The sequence below is a fragment of the Delphinus delphis genome, chromosome 3, assembly GCF_949987515.2.
Source record: "Delphinus delphis chromosome 3, mDelDel1.2, whole genome shotgun sequence".
Lineage (NCBI taxonomy): Eukaryota > Metazoa > Chordata > Mammalia > Artiodactyla > Delphinidae > Delphinus > Delphinus delphis.
In genome coordinates, this window is record NC_082685.1 from 9459794 (window position 1) to 9476972 (window position 17179).

General features: G+C 56.8%; 1 protein-coding gene across 3 annotated transcripts; it reads right to left on the reverse strand.

Annotated features, from left to right (window-relative positions):
- Positions 1-47: 47 nt before the first annotated feature.
- ELAVL3 (ELAV like RNA binding protein 3) lies at positions 48-15652 on the reverse strand. Of its 3 annotated transcripts, none has more exons than XM_060007817.1 (7): positions 15275-15652; positions 7977-8193; positions 7585-7688; positions 3886-4039; positions 3476-3701; positions 2683-2721; positions 48-960 (listed from the first exon to the last, which is right to left on the reverse strand). In XM_060007817.1, exons 1-7 carry the CDS (start codon positions 15281-15283, stop codon positions 609-611), a joined length of 1101 nt encoding a protein of 366 aa, XP_059863800.1. In that variant the 5' UTR covers positions 15284-15652; the 3' UTR covers positions 48-608. The 3 variants fall into 3 exon arrangements, with proteins under 3 accessions (XP_059863800.1, XP_059863801.1, XP_059863799.1); XM_060007818.1 differs by having other exon boundaries at positions 48-939; positions 7977-8196; XM_060007816.1 differs by having other exon boundaries at positions 7977-8196.
- Positions 15653-17179: the final 1527 nt, after the last annotated feature.

Below are 17179 nucleotides of genomic sequence, written 5' to 3' on the forward strand. Positions count from 1 at the left end.
TACAAAAATAGAGTTTTTCTTCCCCTCCCACCCCCCCTTTTTTTCATTGTGTTTCTGTTTCCAGCCCCTCCCCCTGCCCCTCACATTCCACCAAGGGGCTCTGGGCCAGGGATGCCCATACCCCTCTCACGTTTCGCTTTTTTGGGGATTTTTAAACCTGCTCCCCCCTCTCAGGCTCACCTAGGTGTTGGGGAGGCCTGGGCAAGGGGGCCTGGGAGGGCACCCCAGCACCCCTCCCCCAAACCATCCACGGAGGGCGGTTGAGGGTGTGCTGGGGGCACGTCTCTGCTTTCACTTTAGCCGAAAAAGGAAACAAAAACCTTCACCATGAACAAAACCAAGACGAGAGAGTGAACAGCCCAGCCTGGGGGGGAGGGGCAGGAGGACGGGGTGGGGGACCCCCAGGAGCCCTCCCATTCCCTGCAGACCCTCCCACCGAGTGCTCACCCTGTGGCTTCTGCAGGGACACGGGGCCCTCGTGCCGTCCGTGGTCTGCCTGCGCTGTCTCTCTCGGGCCCCTGTCTCTCTCTCTCTCTCAATCTCTCTCTCTTTCTCTCTCTCTCTCTCTGTCTCTGCTGCCCGGGAAGGGTGGGGAGGGCGGCGGTGGCTCAGGCCTTGTGCTGTTTACTGGTCTTGAAGGACACCTGCAGCACGCGCTCGCCCAGGCGGTAGCCGTTGAGGCTGGCGATGGCCATGGCCGCCTCGTCATAGTTGGTCATGGTGACGAAGCCGAAGCCCTTGCACTTGTTGGTGGTAAAGTCGCGGATGACCTTGACATTGGTGACTGCCCCGAAGGGCCCGAACAGCTGCCACAGCACACTCTCATCCGCCTCCGGAGACAGGTTGTACACGAAGATGCACCAGCCAGCGCCCGCCGCGCCCCCCGACAGGCCCACGCCCGCGAGGCCGCTCATGCCGTCGATGGCGATGGGTGAGAACCTGGCGATGAGCGACAGGGGACTACTTTGGGGGTCACGCGGGCTCTGCCCTTACCCCCGGCATGCCCCCTGACCCTGTCATGACCCCTGACCGTGCGGAGACCTCGGGACTATGTGACCCCTGCCTTGGCCCCGTGACCTCCATCTGTGACCCCGCCTTAAGCCCCAGACTCTGAGCCACTCTGATACACCAGCCCCCGATCTCCATCCTGACCTGGAGCCCTGTCCTGACCTCTGACCCTCCCTAAACGTTAGGTCCTCACCTGCGATCTTGCCCTGAGCCCCTATCACCCCGACACTCCCTGACCTTGGACCCTACCTGGTCCTCAGCCCTCTTGACACTGACCCCCTCCCCACAACTGGCCACCACCCTTCCCTTGACGCCTCTTCCCACCCAACTCCTGCCCTCACCCCCACTCGGGCACCACCCTGATCCTGCCCTTGGCGATGCTGCCCCTTTTGCCCCACTGGCCACCCTGCCAGGTGGAGGCCCACCCGGAAGGGCAGCGCTGGAACCAGGGTGCGAGCGAGGCCTTTAAGCGCCCCCTCTCGTTATTCAGGTCTCAGCTCAGCTGTCACTTCCCCGGGGTGGCCTCCTTTGACTCATATAGTGGCCACCTCCTCCCTCTGGCCCTCTCTGGCCTTTTCCTATGTATGTATGTTATGTATTTTTTGGCCTCACCACGCGGCATGTGGGATCTTAATTCCCTGACCAGGGATCGAACCCGTGCCCCCTGTAGTGGAAGCTCAGAGCCCTAACCATTGGGCCACCCGGGAAGTCCCCAGGCCTTTTTCTATTTAAATCATGTATTTATCCTTAGCTCCATCTTCCCTGCAAGGTTCTATTCCCTCGGTGTCCCGGCCCAGAACAGCTCCCAGCACCAGTAGGCCCTCGGGGGGTGGGGGTGGGGTCTGTGGAGTGAACGAATGAGTGAAGGGGCATTGGCTCCCTGCCTTCCCGAGCCATTCCTTTGGTCACTGGGCTCACTCCCTCCTCCTGGCCTTTGCACAAGCCGCTCTTGCCGCCAGGAACTCCAGTTCTGCTCTGGCCCTGTCTCCTGAGCGATGTCTCCACTGGATCCTTATCACCCCGTCTCCTGCCCCCTTCACAGCCCAGATCACGGTTCATCTGTCTCCTTCCCCAGTGGACTGAAATAAGTAATAACAGTAACCATAATCATAAGAGACACTGCCTTTTAAACTGAGTGAGCCTGCACTCCATGCCAAGCACCGTGCTCAGTACCATTCCAGCTCCACCAGGGGCCAAGTCTGGCCAGGCCACGCTGGGTCCCCAGCTCAGAGCCAAGCTCCTGGCCCTCAGCATGTGCTCAATAGCTCTTGATGCTATAAACATGGGGATCTTCAGAGGATCAGGGATGTGGACAATGGAGTGGGTGGGGGGCCTCAAGGTCCACCCCCAGCTATGAGGCAGAAGGGGGCATTCTGTGACCCTCAGCATAGATGATCAACAGTGGCCAGTGGGGGCACAGCTGTGACCCGGGCAACACTGCCTGCCTTTCAGTGGGGTGGAGGAGGCCACAGACAGGCCCCCCAGATCCAGATTCTGTAGTAGCACTTTCTAGGCATTTAGTAGGCTCAAGGACCCCCAGATCTCTTAATGGCCACACTATGCCCAGACAGGGGTGGTCCTGGGGGATGAGGTGGGGGATGGGGGCCATAAGGGCAAAAGGGTCCAAGGAGGGACGGCGAGGGGCTGGGGGCAGTGGGGCGGGGGCACTGTTACCTCTTGACTCCGTAGGCCATGTTGAGCAAATTGTCCAGCCTGTGGAGGCAGAAGGGGTGGTCACTGGTGGCTTCAGGGCACACCCCCGGCTGTGACACCGGGCAGCCAGCCTGCCCTCCCCGCCCCCACCCAGCCATCCAGCAGTGCCAGCCCTGCCCCCGCCTGCCTGCTCCCCGCCAGGCTGGACACCGCCTGGCACGGAACCGTGGTCACTCGGGCACCGCCTCTTGCCTGCCCTGCTGCTGCCCAGCCTGCACTGGCGTCCTCGTCCTCCCCCTCCCGGCCGCCCAGCCCTGCTCGCCTGCCCCCCACCCCCCAATCCGTCCGGGGCTTGGGTCCCGAGAAGGGAAGTCTCTTCTCCAAAGTGCCTGGGCCAGGCAAGTGACAACGCCTCTCTGAGCCTCAGGGTCCCCGTCCGTAAAATGAGGACAAGTTCTGTCCTCACGGGGTCGCTACGCAGAAAAAGTAAGGGTGCCTGGCCAGCAGGGAGCTGAAGCCACGTGCCCTTGGCGGGGTGGGGGAGGGGGTGGGTTGGCAGTCAGAGCTGGACCTGGTCAGGTGATTCTAAAACTACTGACGCCAATAATGCCACCCTTAGTGGCCTGCACACATTGAGCGCCTGCTGTATACAAGGGTCTGGCCTCAGCACCTGACAGACCCCCACGTTTCCCCTTTTGCCCTGGTTTCTCTCCGCCCTGCAGGAATGGGGTTCGGCGAGGGCACCTGCAAGCCTAGGGCATCCGGCCCTGGGGGTCTGGGACGTCTGGGGGGCAGGGAGCGGCAGGGGGCTCACCGGAAGCGCTGTGTCTGATGGTGCAGGGGGCCTGCGTAGCGCCTGGCGGAGGACTGGTAGAGGTGAGTGAGCAGGGCCTGCCCGGTCTTCTGACTCGGGTTGTTGGCAAACTTGACCGTGATGGGCTCGGCCGCACCTAGCGGCTTCTGCCCGTTCAGTCCTTTGATAGCCTCCTCGGCCTCAATCCTCTTGTCAAAGCGGATGAATCCCACACCCCGAGAGACACCTGCCGGGGCGCGAGGGCGTCATGGGTCCCGCCCCCTCCTGGGGACCCGCCCCCCCTGCGTGACCCCGCCCCCCTCCTCGCTGCTATTTCCGGTTTCTCCACTCTGGTCCCACCTGGGTGCCTTAGCCCAGTGCCCCCCACCCTCCCACCCCCCCGCCAGGTGCACTCTCCCCGGCAGCCTGACCTGTGACCTGGTCCACCAGGATGCGAGAAGTGATGATGCGGCCGTACTGGGAGAAGAGCTGCTCCATCTCTTTCTGGCTCATGGTCTTAGGGAGCCCGCTGACGTACAGGTTCGCATCCCGGATGGAGGCGGAGCTGGGTCTGGCATAGGACACCTGGGGGAGGGTGTCAGGCGGACAGGGGTGAGGGCAAGACCCATTTCAAATGGGGAGGGAGAGGCCACATTCAAACCGCCACTGAGCAACAGAAATCCCTCATCCGTTTATTCAACAAATACCGCAAGTAGTCACCATGGGTGGTGGGTGGGGTCAACCAGGGCTTGGGGGAGGGGATGTGGCTGTGACCAAGACAGCGTGGCCCTGCCCGCGTAGAGCGGTGAGAGGGACCTGTCATCCGAGGAGGTCAAAGGAGCTGCGCCCTTGGGGTCACATGTCTCCCTGGGGGCCTCAGGGACCCTCACATCTCTAGCTCATGTTCTCAGGCTGGATATTCCATCAACATTGACACGTCCCACTCCCTTGGAAAGTGAACCTGGGATGCTGGCTGGCCCCTTCTCTTCCCGACTACAGTGGGCCCCTCAGATCTTTAGCGCCCAGCTCAACCCCGACGACTCCCAAATGTCCGAGCCCAGCATGCGCCTGGCCCCTGAGCTGCACACCTGCGTGACACCTGCCTTCAGGTACCCCACGAGGAGGCCTCATGGGGGATCACACTCAGCACCCCTGACTTGCCCTAACTCAGTAATGACAGTTCTGTCCTCCTGGCTTCTCAGGTCCCCAGCCTCGGGTTGTCCTCAATGCCTGTCTGTCACACCCGCATCCAACCACCATCCATCCTGTCAGCTCCACCTTCCTCATTATCTGGATAGAATTCACACACTTCTCCCCATTTCCACTGCCCTACCATTGCTCACCCTGACCAGTGCAGCAGTCTCTGCCCTGGTTCCCTGCTCCACCCTCGCCCCCCCACAGGCTGTTCCCCCCACAGCAGCCAGGGGGCACCTGTGAGCGTCTCAGCCAGGTCACATCCCTCCTCTGTTTAGAACCCTCCGTGGCTCCCACCTTCCTGAGTTAAAGTGCTTCTCAGGGCCACCAGGCCCTTCACGACCTGCCCCATCACCCCCCTACCCTCTGTCCCCCTCCACATCTCTATTCCAGGCACATGGGCCTCTTCCACATTCCCCAAACACACTAGGTGTGCTTCACCCTCAGGGCCTTTGCACTTGCTGTCCGCTGTGCTTGCAACTCTCTTCCTTATTTTTCTTCTCCAGGTCTCAGTTGAAATATCCTTCCTGTCCTTTCCCATCTGAATTTGGTCCTCCACCCTTATCCCTGTTACTCTGTCAAAGCCCTTCTCTCAGCTGTGAAGTAGACACGTTTTAGTATGATCCTTCGATTCATGTCATTAATTATGGTCCAGCCCAACAATGAAACTCTCTGCAGCTGTTTAAAAAATGGTGGACGTGTATATTTATTTCCCCGAAACAGTGGTGAGTATTGTAAAGTGGGGGAAAGAAAAGTCCATTTACAGAGCAGCGAGTATTGTGTGACCCCATCTCATTGTGTGTTTATCAATGTCCTGGAAACGTGGTCTGGAGGGCCCACCCCTAAACGCTAGCAGGGTGACCTAGAGCTGGTGGGGGAGGCGAGGTGGGATAAGCTCCGTTCCCCCTTATTTCTGCTGATGTCTATTTTCTGTTTCTTCTAAATTAACCTCTGGGTAGATGGGGGTCATTGTAAAGGGTCTGGCTTTTGTTTGGGGTGGTGAGTTGTGAGGGCATATTACTTCATTAGAAATAGCTAATTAAAAAACGAACAAAATGAATAAATTAGGCCAAGGGCGGATGGGGGTGAGGGTGTTCATGGGGTGGGGGCAGGGGGATTCTGACTGATGCAATTGTGCACACCTGGGATCCTCCAGAAAAAAGACAAACACCACAGCTGCTATTATTTCTGTAATAATAATTAAAACTCATGGCCATGTATTTGATGGTTTCCACTCTCCCCTACCCCGTGGGGCTGTGAGTTTTGAGGGGTGAGGACTTGTTGATGGATTGGAGCTGGGGGAGAGGGGAGGGGAGTCTCAGCTCCTGGGTGGGTTTTGGGGTCAGGGGTCATCTGAGGCACAGAGTAAGTGTTCAGGGACCTTTCCCATCCTTTCATGACATGGGCTGACCCAGGTCCCTCACGTGGTATGGGCTCCTCCCACACCCCCTCACTAGGACGGGGCCTGGCACACGATGAATGGCTGGAACTATTGTGGGCAGAATCTGCTGGAACACCTAGTCAGGACCAACCACACACCACAGCCACCCAGGCAGATGCACATGCATGCACATACACCCACACAGAGGGCCACGCTCTGGTATTCACTGCACAGCTATGGTGACTACACCAGCAGGAGGGTGACACAAGGCCACCGCCACATTCACGGTGACTCTGGGGGTCTGGGATAATTGCAGTAAGCGTCGCAGAACCACACACCTGTCACACCACCACACAAGCCCTCAATGTCACACACGTTCCATCCTGAATGGGGCACAAGTAGACACACCCACACAACTTCACCGTAACACACAAACACCCTGTCACAGCCAGACACACCCACGCAGCCCCACCAGGTCACAGCTGGAGTTGCAGTGCATCACAAAGCACCTGTCAAATAAACACGTCTCACAGACACAAGGTGACACAACCTCGTCTATAACAGCCAGACCCACATGATAACAGCCACTCACATAGCCAGGGGGTCCCATAGCCACGGGGTCCCACAAACACCATGTCTTATAGCTCAGGGTCCCCCCCCCAACATATGCACCACATCACACGCACACAGTGGCCCTCTGGGTCATACAGTTCATCACTAGGGTCCACTCTCACAACCTGGGGGCTTCTGGGTCTACTTGGCCATGGAGGGACCCGTCAGGCCCTCGTCAGCCTCCACACCAGGGAGAGGAAGAGATTCCGGCACCTCTGTTCCCATGGCGAACTGGGGGCCAGATGGGCATCCTCCCCAGCCCAGCCTCCCCCAGGGTTCAGGAGCAGATTTGTGGGGCGGAGCCCAGACACCCACAGGCAAACCTAGAGAGGGGGTTTCCATGGTGATTCCCTGCAACCCCCACGGCCTCCCGGGAACCTGGGCTTGCAGGGTCCCAGCTGCAGCTGCTGAGAGGGGAGGTCATGGGGCGAGGGGCATTGTACAAAGGTGGGGGAAGGGCCCACCCCTAATCCCACCCTCCCAGACCCTAGTTAGGCTCCAGATGGCAGATGGGCCCCCACCTCTCCCCCATTTCCATGACAAAGGCAAGGAGAGGGCTGCCCACCAGACCCTGGTCACTCTCTCCTACTGCTGAGGGGGTGGGTACCTCCAGGGCCTGGCTGACTCCTTGAGTTGCCGGAGAATGTGGGGCTGATCATCTCCCCATTGACAAGAGAGGAAACTGAGGTTCAGAGAGGCAGAGCCATTGGCCCCGGGGCCCCAGCCAGAAAGCCTTTGGGGATTGATTTGAACCCCTTAGGGGATGAGCCATGGGGGAGGATGGGCAGCAGTGGGGGGAATGGATGTATGGGGAGGGTATGGTCGTGGGGGGCTGGGTGGCCATGAAAGGGTCAGTCCAGGTGGGCGGTAATAAAGAGGAAACGGGCAGAGCCAAGATGGGAAGTCACAGGAATGGGTGGCAGTGGGGAACGAGGGCGCTGACCTTGATGGTCTTCGTCTGCAGTTTGAGGCCGTTGAGGGTGTTGATGGCTTTGTCTGCATCGTTGGGGTCAGAGTAGTTCACAAACCCGTAGCCGAGGCTCTGCCCTGCAGGCAGGACCAGGACAATGACCTCCCTGGACCTGCCAGTGTCCTCCCAGACCCCGGCCTGAGAGACTGACCACCCCCCTCAAGGTTATGAGAACCAAGATTCCACCCTTATTTGTTACCCCCAGAGTACTACCATATCCTGAGGACAGCTCAGACCCCCCAGGGTCCCACCTGCTCCCATCACCTCCCACCTGGGGTCACACCTGTCTCTACACCACACCTGTACTCCTGTACTCCTACCACCTCTGTCCCCTATCCCCACCCCCCACCTGCCAGCAGCCACACCTGTGATCTTGTCCCGAACCAACTTGCAGGACTCAATGTCACCAATGCTGCCGAAGAGACTCTTGAACTCATCCTGGGTCATGTTCTGGGGCAGGTAGTTGACGATGAGGTTGGTCTTGCTGTCATCACTGGCTCCGTTTGTACCAAGGAGTGGCCCGTTGGGCAGGGCCGGGCCAGCCGGGCCCCCCGCCACCTGAGACTCCATGGCCCCGAGTATCTGCTGGAGACAACAGGCCGCACCCACTCACGGCCCAGTTCCCACACCAGGGACCAGCGGGAGTGAGGAGGGGCTTGGTGGTGACAGATCAATCAGGTCTGCATAGGCTTGAACATACAGAGGGGATAAGGTATTATTCTTATAGTCCCTTCCGCTTCTTGAGCACTGGGCAAAATACTTTACAGGTGATTTTATTCTGAAAAAGTCCATATATTAATGCCATGTATGCCCATTTGCACGTATGCTTGCCTGTTTGTCCACAGCCAGTCTGCATTTTTAGAATAATGAAATGAATACTTTGTATTCAGAATAAGAATTACAACATTTTTATTAGCTTTGAAGCCCTCATAATCCCAAACCTGACCATGTACTTTGCTCTTCCCACCAAATGTAATTCCTATCCCAAATGTGTTAATATTTCTTTTGCTTCATGCATAATTTACCCCCACAGGTTTTCCACTGAGCCATTTTGGGTTTTTTATGTATATCATAATAACACCTGCAAATATAATGACAGTTTTGTTTCTTTATCTCCAATCTATACCTGTTATTTATTTTTCTTGTCTTGTTGCAGGGGCTACATTGTGACATTGGCTTCTTTATTCTTGACATTAAAGGAAATGTTTTAAACATTTCACAGCTAAATATGATCTTTACTATAGGTTTTTTGGCAGATGGCCTTTATCAAGTTAAGAATGTTTAATTTTATTCCTAGTATCTTAACAAGACTTTTTTTAAGGAATGGATATTGAATTTTATTGAATATCTTTTTCTGCATCTATTGAGATGATTTTTTGCTTCAATATTTTTTTTAACAGATAGGGAAGAGGGCTTTTTATTTTTATTTTTTAAAATTAATTAATTTATTTATGGCTGCATTGGGTCTTCGTTGCTGTGTGCGGCTTTCTCTAGTTGTGGCGAGCAGGGGCTACTCTTCATTGCGGTGCGCGGGCTTCTTATTGTGGTGGCTTCTCTTGTTGTGGAGCACAGGCTCTAGGCACGCGGCTTCAGTGGTTGCAGCATGCCGGCTCAGTAGTTGTGGCTTGAGGACTCTAGAGCGCAGGCTCAGTAGTTGTGGTGCATGGGCTTAGTTGCTCCGCAGCATGTGGGATCTTCCTGGATCAGGGATCAAACCTGTGTCCCTTGCACTGACAGGCGGATTCTTAACCACTGCACCACCGGAGAAGCCTGCTTTAATATGTTCATGTAATAAATTACATTAATTGATTTTCCAATATTAAGTCAACTTTTCTAAGCTACACTAAACTTGGTTATGTTGCAGTTTTGTTTATATACATTGTTTGATTTGCCAACTTTTTTATGGTTCTTTGTTTAGATTTTTAACCTCTATATTCAGGAAGATATGCTTTTTAAAAATTTAATTCACACAGAGGCTCAGGTAGAAGTTTATTATGCTATGACAAATAAGGAATTTGAGGCTCCGAGATGTTAAGGAACTTGTTGAAGTCACACAGCATATCAGTGGTGGCACTGGAATGCAAATGCAGACCTGTCTAGACCTGAAGACCACTCTACCATTCTCTATGACAGTCAACCAGGCAGGTACCAGCTCTGATGACTCTTCGCTGTGTGTCCTTGGATATGCTCCTTATCCTCCTGGGGCCTCTGGTTCACTTTGCTGAAAATTCAAAACAATTAGTAATGGCTATCTTAAGGGCCACGTAGAGAAGAATTATAAAGCCATGTCTGGGCTCAGAACGAAAGAGGGCTGGGATTGATTGGTATTGTCTGTCATGGGCAAGGGAAGGGAAAGTAGCTAGCATTTCCTTAGGTCTTCTCCTATGTCACAGTTGGTGAATAGGTTGCCCTTACCTAGAAACCCAAATAGATCGGTAGAGTCTTCCTAGACGGATGAATTAAGAAGGATTTAAAGCTATATTCAGTTTCAGCAGTAAAGATGACTGTGATTGATGAGCAATAGCTGTTGTGGCCACAGAATTAGAAAGAGCCAGCAGGTACACATCATCTCAGCCATCCCTGCCCCAAAATTCAATACCATAATTGTTCCCAAATATTGCGCATACTATGTGCCAGGCACAGTGCAAGGCCCTCTACAGGGAATGTTTCTTTTCTTTTTCACCACTCTGAAAGGAGGAGGGTTTTATTACCCCTGCTTAGGAGATGCTATGGACTAAATGCTTGTGCCCCTCCAAATTCATATCTTGAAACCCTGCTCTCCAGTGCAGTGGTATTTGGAGGTGGGGCCTTTGGAAGGTTATTAGGTCATGAGGGTGGAGCCTTATAAAAAGGGACGGGAGAGAGATGATCTCTCTCTCTCTCCACCATATGAAGACAGTGATAACACAGCTGTCTACAAACCAGGAAGCCGGCCCTCACCAGGAGCCGAATCAGCCCACACCTTGATCTTGGACTTCTCAGCCTCCAGAGCTATGAGAAATACGTGTCTGTTGTTTAAGCTACCCAGTTTATGGTATTTTAGTCAGCCTGAGCTGAGTAAGACAACAGATGAGGAAAGTGAGGTTCAGAGATGTTTGAAAAATTACCAAAGATCATGCCGCCCATAAACGGTGAAACAGGGATTTGCGCATGAGCTTTTCTGATTGGGCATCTTATTTCCAACTTCCACTGCCAACCAAGACTAGTGCTGGCTCTAACACTTCCCAGCTGCGTGTCCTCAGGTATGCTACTTAACAGTCTTTATGCTACGACCTCTGCTCCACTTTGTTGAAAACTCCAAATCACCAGCATAGTGACCAGAGACCCATCTAAAGCCAATTGTGGGTGCAGCTGGAAGGCATTCTGGGATCAGTTAGCTATGTCTGACACAGGCAGTCATGAGAAGTGGAAGTGGGCTTGTCTTGTCCACAAGACAAGCCCTGCCTCATAATGCTGCTGTTAATAATCATCCTGGTCCATTGACACCTACCGTGTCAGGTACCAGGGAAATAACGCAGAGACGTTGGGTGATATAAATGGGGAAACTGATTTCAAACCTGGATATGTTGGACTTCAGAGCCGTTTTTAATGACTGGCCAATACACTGGGGGCAGCTCTGCCACCACATAGCTGTATGTCTTCAGCGACAATCTTAGCTCTTCTTTGGGCTTCTGTTTCCTTGTCATTTATTCTTATTTAAAGGATAGTACAGAGGGTCAACTCCCCTGCAGCACCATTTGGCTGGGAGTGGCTGTCTGGGGGAGCTGCCTGGAGGATTCTTCTTCTTCTTCTTCTTTTTTTCTTCCATTTTTGGCCACACCATGTGGCTTATGGGATCTTAGTTCCCAGACCAGGGATTGAACCCAGGCCCTCAGCAGTGAGCGTGCGGAATCCTAACCTCTGGACCATCGCGGGGGCGGGGGCGGGGGGGGGGGGGAATTCCCTGGAGGATTATTCTGAAGCCACATCCAGGCTCACCAGGAACACAAACTGGGTTGATTAGCAATGTCTGCCACAGGCGCCTGAAATATAGCAGTAATGTACCTTCCACACATCTGCATCCTGGTCTTGTAACATTAATACTTTACGAACAACATGGCCACGTATTGAGGACCTGCTATGGGCCAGCCAAAATTCTTTATGTGAAAATTTCCAGGCAATTTTCCCCAAATTGAATGTTATGGGACTCTACTCTTATTTAACAGATGAGAAAACTGAGTCTCATTGAAGGAGGAGGGATTTGCACAAGTTTGGGTAGCATGTAAAAAGTGGACCAAGAATTCCAATTCAGGGTTCAGACTCTAGAGCCCACTCTCAATGAAAAGGCCGATTTAAAAAAAACAAAACAAAGCAAAGCAAAGCTGAGCACCCACTCTTTGCCAAGCCCCAGGCAACACTACATTTAAACCCACTTCGGGGGCTTCCCTGGTGGCGCGGTGGTTAAGAATCCGCCTGCCAATGCAGGGGACATGGGTTCGAGCCCTGGTCCAGGAAGATCCCTCATGCCGCGGAGCAACGAAGCCCGTGAGCCACACTACTGAAGCCCGTGCACCTAGAGCCCGTGCTCTGCAACAAGAGAAGCCACCGCAATGAGAAGCCCGCGCAGCGCAACGAAGAGCAGCCCCTGCTCGCTGCAGCTAGAGAAAGCCCGCGCACAGCAATGGAGACCCAGCGCAGTCAAAAATAAATAAATAAATAAATTTAAAAATAAACAAACCAAAAAGAATAAACAAACAAACAAAAATAAACCCACTTTGTTGGCCGAGTCTGCTCATTCAACTCAACAAATATTTACTAGATGCCACCATATGCCAGCTGCTGGCTCCACCCTCCTGTATATCCTCTGACGCTCATGTTGCCTCTCTAGGTCTCTGTCCCACTACTAAAGATATGGCACAGAGGTCCCCCGTGTATGGGGAGATGGAGTCTGAATTCCCGTCTGGGCTCAGCGAGCTAGAATTCTGTGATTTGTTGATAATGTCTATTATGGGAGCCCCCAAAGCAATCAGCAGTACATAAACCACTGTTTCAGGACACATCAGATCCCAGCTTTGGAAGCCCTACTGTGTGCCAGGCCCTGAGCCTGTGCTGTTTTCATTGCCTTTCCACAACCACCCTGAAAGCTGGAGATCATCTCCATTTCTCAGATGGAGAAATTGAGGGTAAATGGGACCTGTGACTTGCCCAGGATGACAGAGGGAAGTAGTAGCGATGGTGTTAGGGTTTGACCCCTTGATCTGATGACCCTAGAGCCTACATACAGGGTTACTGGTCCTCCACCCCCGGAAATGCTGTCCTCAACTTGGGGGGGGTTAAGAGGTGACTGGGGGGTTCCCACTCAGGATCTTGAGGCCCAGCCCACTAATCTCACCACCACCCCATCTCCCTCCCATCTGTGCCAGAGCTTAGAGGGATCAGTGTCGCATTTCCTCCGAGGCTGAGCCGGCTGAGCTGCTAATGGGGATCGGATTGGTGGAGGCCACACCCGCCCTGCCTCAGCCCACAGTAAATGCGTGGCCTGGGATGACACAGGGATCACAGGGACCTTCGAGGGCTGCCCCAGAACAGGGGTAGAGAGGTGAAGTCAGAGGGGAGGAAGGCAGATCAAAGATGGAGCAAGGGAACCTCCCCTCCCACTCTCTCCAGCTCTTCCTCTGGGTCTCTCCCTCTTTCTGTTTCTCTTTCCCTCTTTTCCCCTCAGTTTCTCTCTCTTCTGCTCTGTCCCCATCTCTCCTCTCTGTCCATCTCTCCCCTCTGAACGCTTCTCTTTCTCCCCCTCCCTCTCTCTCTCACCCTTTCTCCAACTCTTTTGCACCATTATACAAACATCTGACATATGGATTTTGCAATGAACACACCTGAGGTTACTTGCTGTGTCAGACCCCCTTGGCCCCCAGCTGTGCCCCCTGGCCCTAGTCACAGTGACAGATGCCTGGGTACTGGCAACAATAGGGCATTGAGTGGCTATGCATGGTAAGGCTGGGCCACCACGTGGTGCTAAGTGAGCCTCCTACTTCTGGGCCCTTCTCCCTCCATGCAGGGAGGGCCCTCACTGTCTCAACTCATCCCCTCACTTCCTCCCAGCCTGTCCCCATGATGGGTCTCTGCCTGAGTACTCTCCATTGGAGTGACCAGGACTCCAAGGGCTTCAAGGCCCTTGTGTGACCTCTGACCACACCCTCTCCCCTTTGTGCAACAGCTTCCCTTTCTCAAATGAGGGCACAGATCGGAGCAATGTATGCTGGACTGCTGTGGGGGTGCTGAGGGTCCTCAGAAGGCCTCGCTCACGTTCCTAGATCAGGGTGAGCAGCGTGAGGCACAGAGAGGGGAAGGAGCTGCCTCGAGGTCACACAGCAGAAAAGGGTGGTCTCTCTCAGGCCTTTCTCAGAGCCAGGTGGGTGGGTCCCAGGGTCTAGTATGGGAGAGGCCCAGGCGTGGAGGGAGTGCTGAGCATCCCCCCACCCACTGTGCTCGTTACTACTCGAAAAAGAGATCCAGGAAGAGACACAGTGTACAGAGACACACACACAGAGACCCGAGAGACAGAAAGAGCGGAAGAAGGAGGCCCCGGCGCCAGGACCAGACAAAGGACGCTCGGCAGCGCGGGGAGCAGAGTCGCGCGGCGGGGGCGGGGGTGGAGCTGGGGTGGGTCTAGAATTGGCCAGCCCCGCCCCCGGGATACGCCCGGGCTGCCAGTGGAAATCCGAGGGCTCGGAAGAGGCAGGGCCCCTGGGGCCCCTGGGGCGGGGCTTAGATGGGCGGGGCAGGGGCGTGGTTAGTAAGGGCGTGGCCGGGCGTGGCCGGGCGCTCGGGAGCTGACCAGCTCTGTGGCTGCTGAAAGCCCCGAGCGCGGGGCGAGTGGTGCGGGCGGGCGGGCGCGCTCAAGGTCATCCCGCGGCCCAGAGCTCTGGAGGGGTGGGACGCCTGAACCTGGCCTAGGGGGCCTGTCTGAGCCCCTTACCCCATCCCCCGGGGGCGGGGGCCCAGGAGCGGCGGAGCACCCCCTACGAGCCCTCCTCTCCCCTCCCCCTCCCCGCAGCCTGAGGCGCCCGCGCGAGGCTACGGCCCGCGAAGAAGCGCCGAGAAACAAAGGGACGCGGCGGCGGTGGCGGCGGGCCCGCGGGGCCGCCGGGCGCGCCCCCTCCTCTCCCCTCCCCGCTTGCCGCAAGGTCGACGGGCTTGAGGACGAGACGCCCGGCTCCAGGGCGCGGTCGAGGCCCAGGGCGCGCGATCCGACGCCACCCCTTCCCTGGGGCTCTCGGGGACTCCTTGCCGCCTTGTCCTGGCCCAGCACCAGTGACTGGGGCCCTGCGTTTGCCTGGGAGGCCTGCTGGGTCCGGGCCTGGATGGAGGAGGCATCCTACGCCGCGGCGTCCCCTCCCCCATCAGGCCTGCTGAAGGGGGGGCAATCCCGCCCCCAGGGCGCCGTAGGATGCCCCCCGAATCGCAGCTCGATTCCCTAAGGCCTCTCAAGCCAGACTCTAAGAGCCCCCAGCACTCTGGGCGCGGCTCTGCCCACTCTCAGGCCCCGAGGCTCGGTCCTACCCCCCCCCCCCAACCCGGGCCTAGCTAGGCCTGGTCCTACCCCCCCTCCCATCTCTTCGGAGCCTGTGCCTAACCCCTCTCCGACTAGGTTCCCTCTCAGCGACAGGGGAATACCTACAGTGACCATTCTTGTGTGCCCGGCGGGCGCGGTCCGTGTTGAGGGTGGCTCCGGGGGTCGTGCACTCCTTGGGGGGCGCTCGATGCTCACGCCGGGGTCCTGCCCGGGCGGCCTCTGGTGCGGCCGCTGCAGAGGTCTCGGTGAGGGCAGCGACTCCCTCGAGGGCCGGGGACGGGCCCGAGCCCGGGTACGCGCGCGCGGATAACCGGGCCCCGGGGTGGCCTGCGGGCGGCAGGGGATGGAAAGAGGGAGCGGGCGCGGGATTGAGAACGCCCCCTGCGCGGCCCCGCGGGGCCCGAGGAGGTTGCGCTTCCCGACAGAGATCGCTGCGCTCTGCCTTTCGCCGCCGCCCCTCGGCCCGGCCCGTCTGGTCCCCGGTGTTCAGTCCTCTCCCCTCGCCCGCCCTCCCTCCCTCCCTCCGGCCCGCGCTGCGCGCTCCGCGCTCTGGGCCGCGCCGCCGCCGCCCCCAGCCCTTTATAGCAGCAGCTGCCAGCGCCGGCGTCGCTTATTGGCTACGGCAACCGAGCCCCGCCTCCTCGCGGCGCCCGACGGCGCGGCAGGTGGAAGAGAGGGCGCGCTGGCCAGGACTTCGCACGCCCAGAAGGCACATCCTGGGGCCTCGGGTTGCCAGATTCGGGCCCTTTTGCCCTCACGGATCCTACTTCCTGCGTTGGCGCCCTTTCTTGGGCGGGCTTTCTGCCCGGAAGACAGGAAGGGTTCCCCTCTGTCCAGCACCCAGAGCTGGAGGAGCAAAGAGGGCGAGGAGATATTGATGGCTCGATTGTACTACCTTCAGGAGGTGCTGTCCACCAAGAGCACTGCAGAGGAACGAGGAACCTAGACTTCAATGAGCAGAGGCCTGGGTCGCCACGTTTGGGAGGACCATATGTAGTCCCAAGACCAAGGGAGGAAGGTGGGGGTGGCTGGGGACCTAGTCAGCCTGAAGAAGGAATTGGGACCCTGTGGATTTTGAGCAGGCTAGGCGTCTCTAAGGTTTAAAGGGGGTGGGGAATGGGCATCCCACAGTGCAGGGGCACTGCTCCAAAGGGAGTGAAGAAGTTTGGGGCTCAGGGTTCCAGGCAAACCCCTTCGGTGCCCTGAAGACCCAGTAAACCATCGGGCCGGCTCGGACCCCATAAACTTCGGGTGGACGGTTTTGCCATGTAAATGTCCTGGCTTCCCGGGCTCGTGATTGGTCCGCCTGTGAGTCCCACTCCCTCTCTGCTAAGCGGGACCTGGCCTTTCTGTCAGGCGATAGGGGGTGGCGCAGTCTCTTGTGGTGTGCGGGCGCGAGTGCACGTTTTTGTCAGGGCGGCCACCAGGCGCGAGGAGGTGTTCTCACTAGAACACTAGGGGAGCCTTTGAGTGAGGCTTCAGCACCACAGACAGCGGTCCGACGGCCCTGTCCAGGGCGCTGCGGGCTGCGTAGCCCGGGTCCCCGAACCCGAGAGTCGCTATCCAAACTCTATCCTCGTCCGTGCACGCCCTTTTAAGCTCCAGACTGTCCGAGAGTGCCATCAAACCCAGCGAGGAGAACCCAGCCTGAGAACCAATCAGGGATGGCCCCCGAGAGGACCAATTGAGGGAAGATGCCTTCGAGATTGAGCCAATGGGAGCGCGAGCAGCAGACAGCGCTGCCACGACGGTGGAAAGGGAAGGCCAATCATAATGGCCCGCGCAATCTGGGCGGTGGCGATGCGGATCCCCGGTTGGCCCTTCTTGGATTTGCCAGGGCGACCTGGCTGCCGACCCCGGGGACCCCGAGCGATGGCTTGTTCCCCATCCCGTGTTCATCCTCGCTCCTGTCGGATCGGAAACTGTGCTTGTGCCGGGAAGGAAGCTACTCCTGGGCGCGCAGACCAGGCTGCAGTTCCCATGGAAACTGCTGGCTCCCGGTTGTGCGGG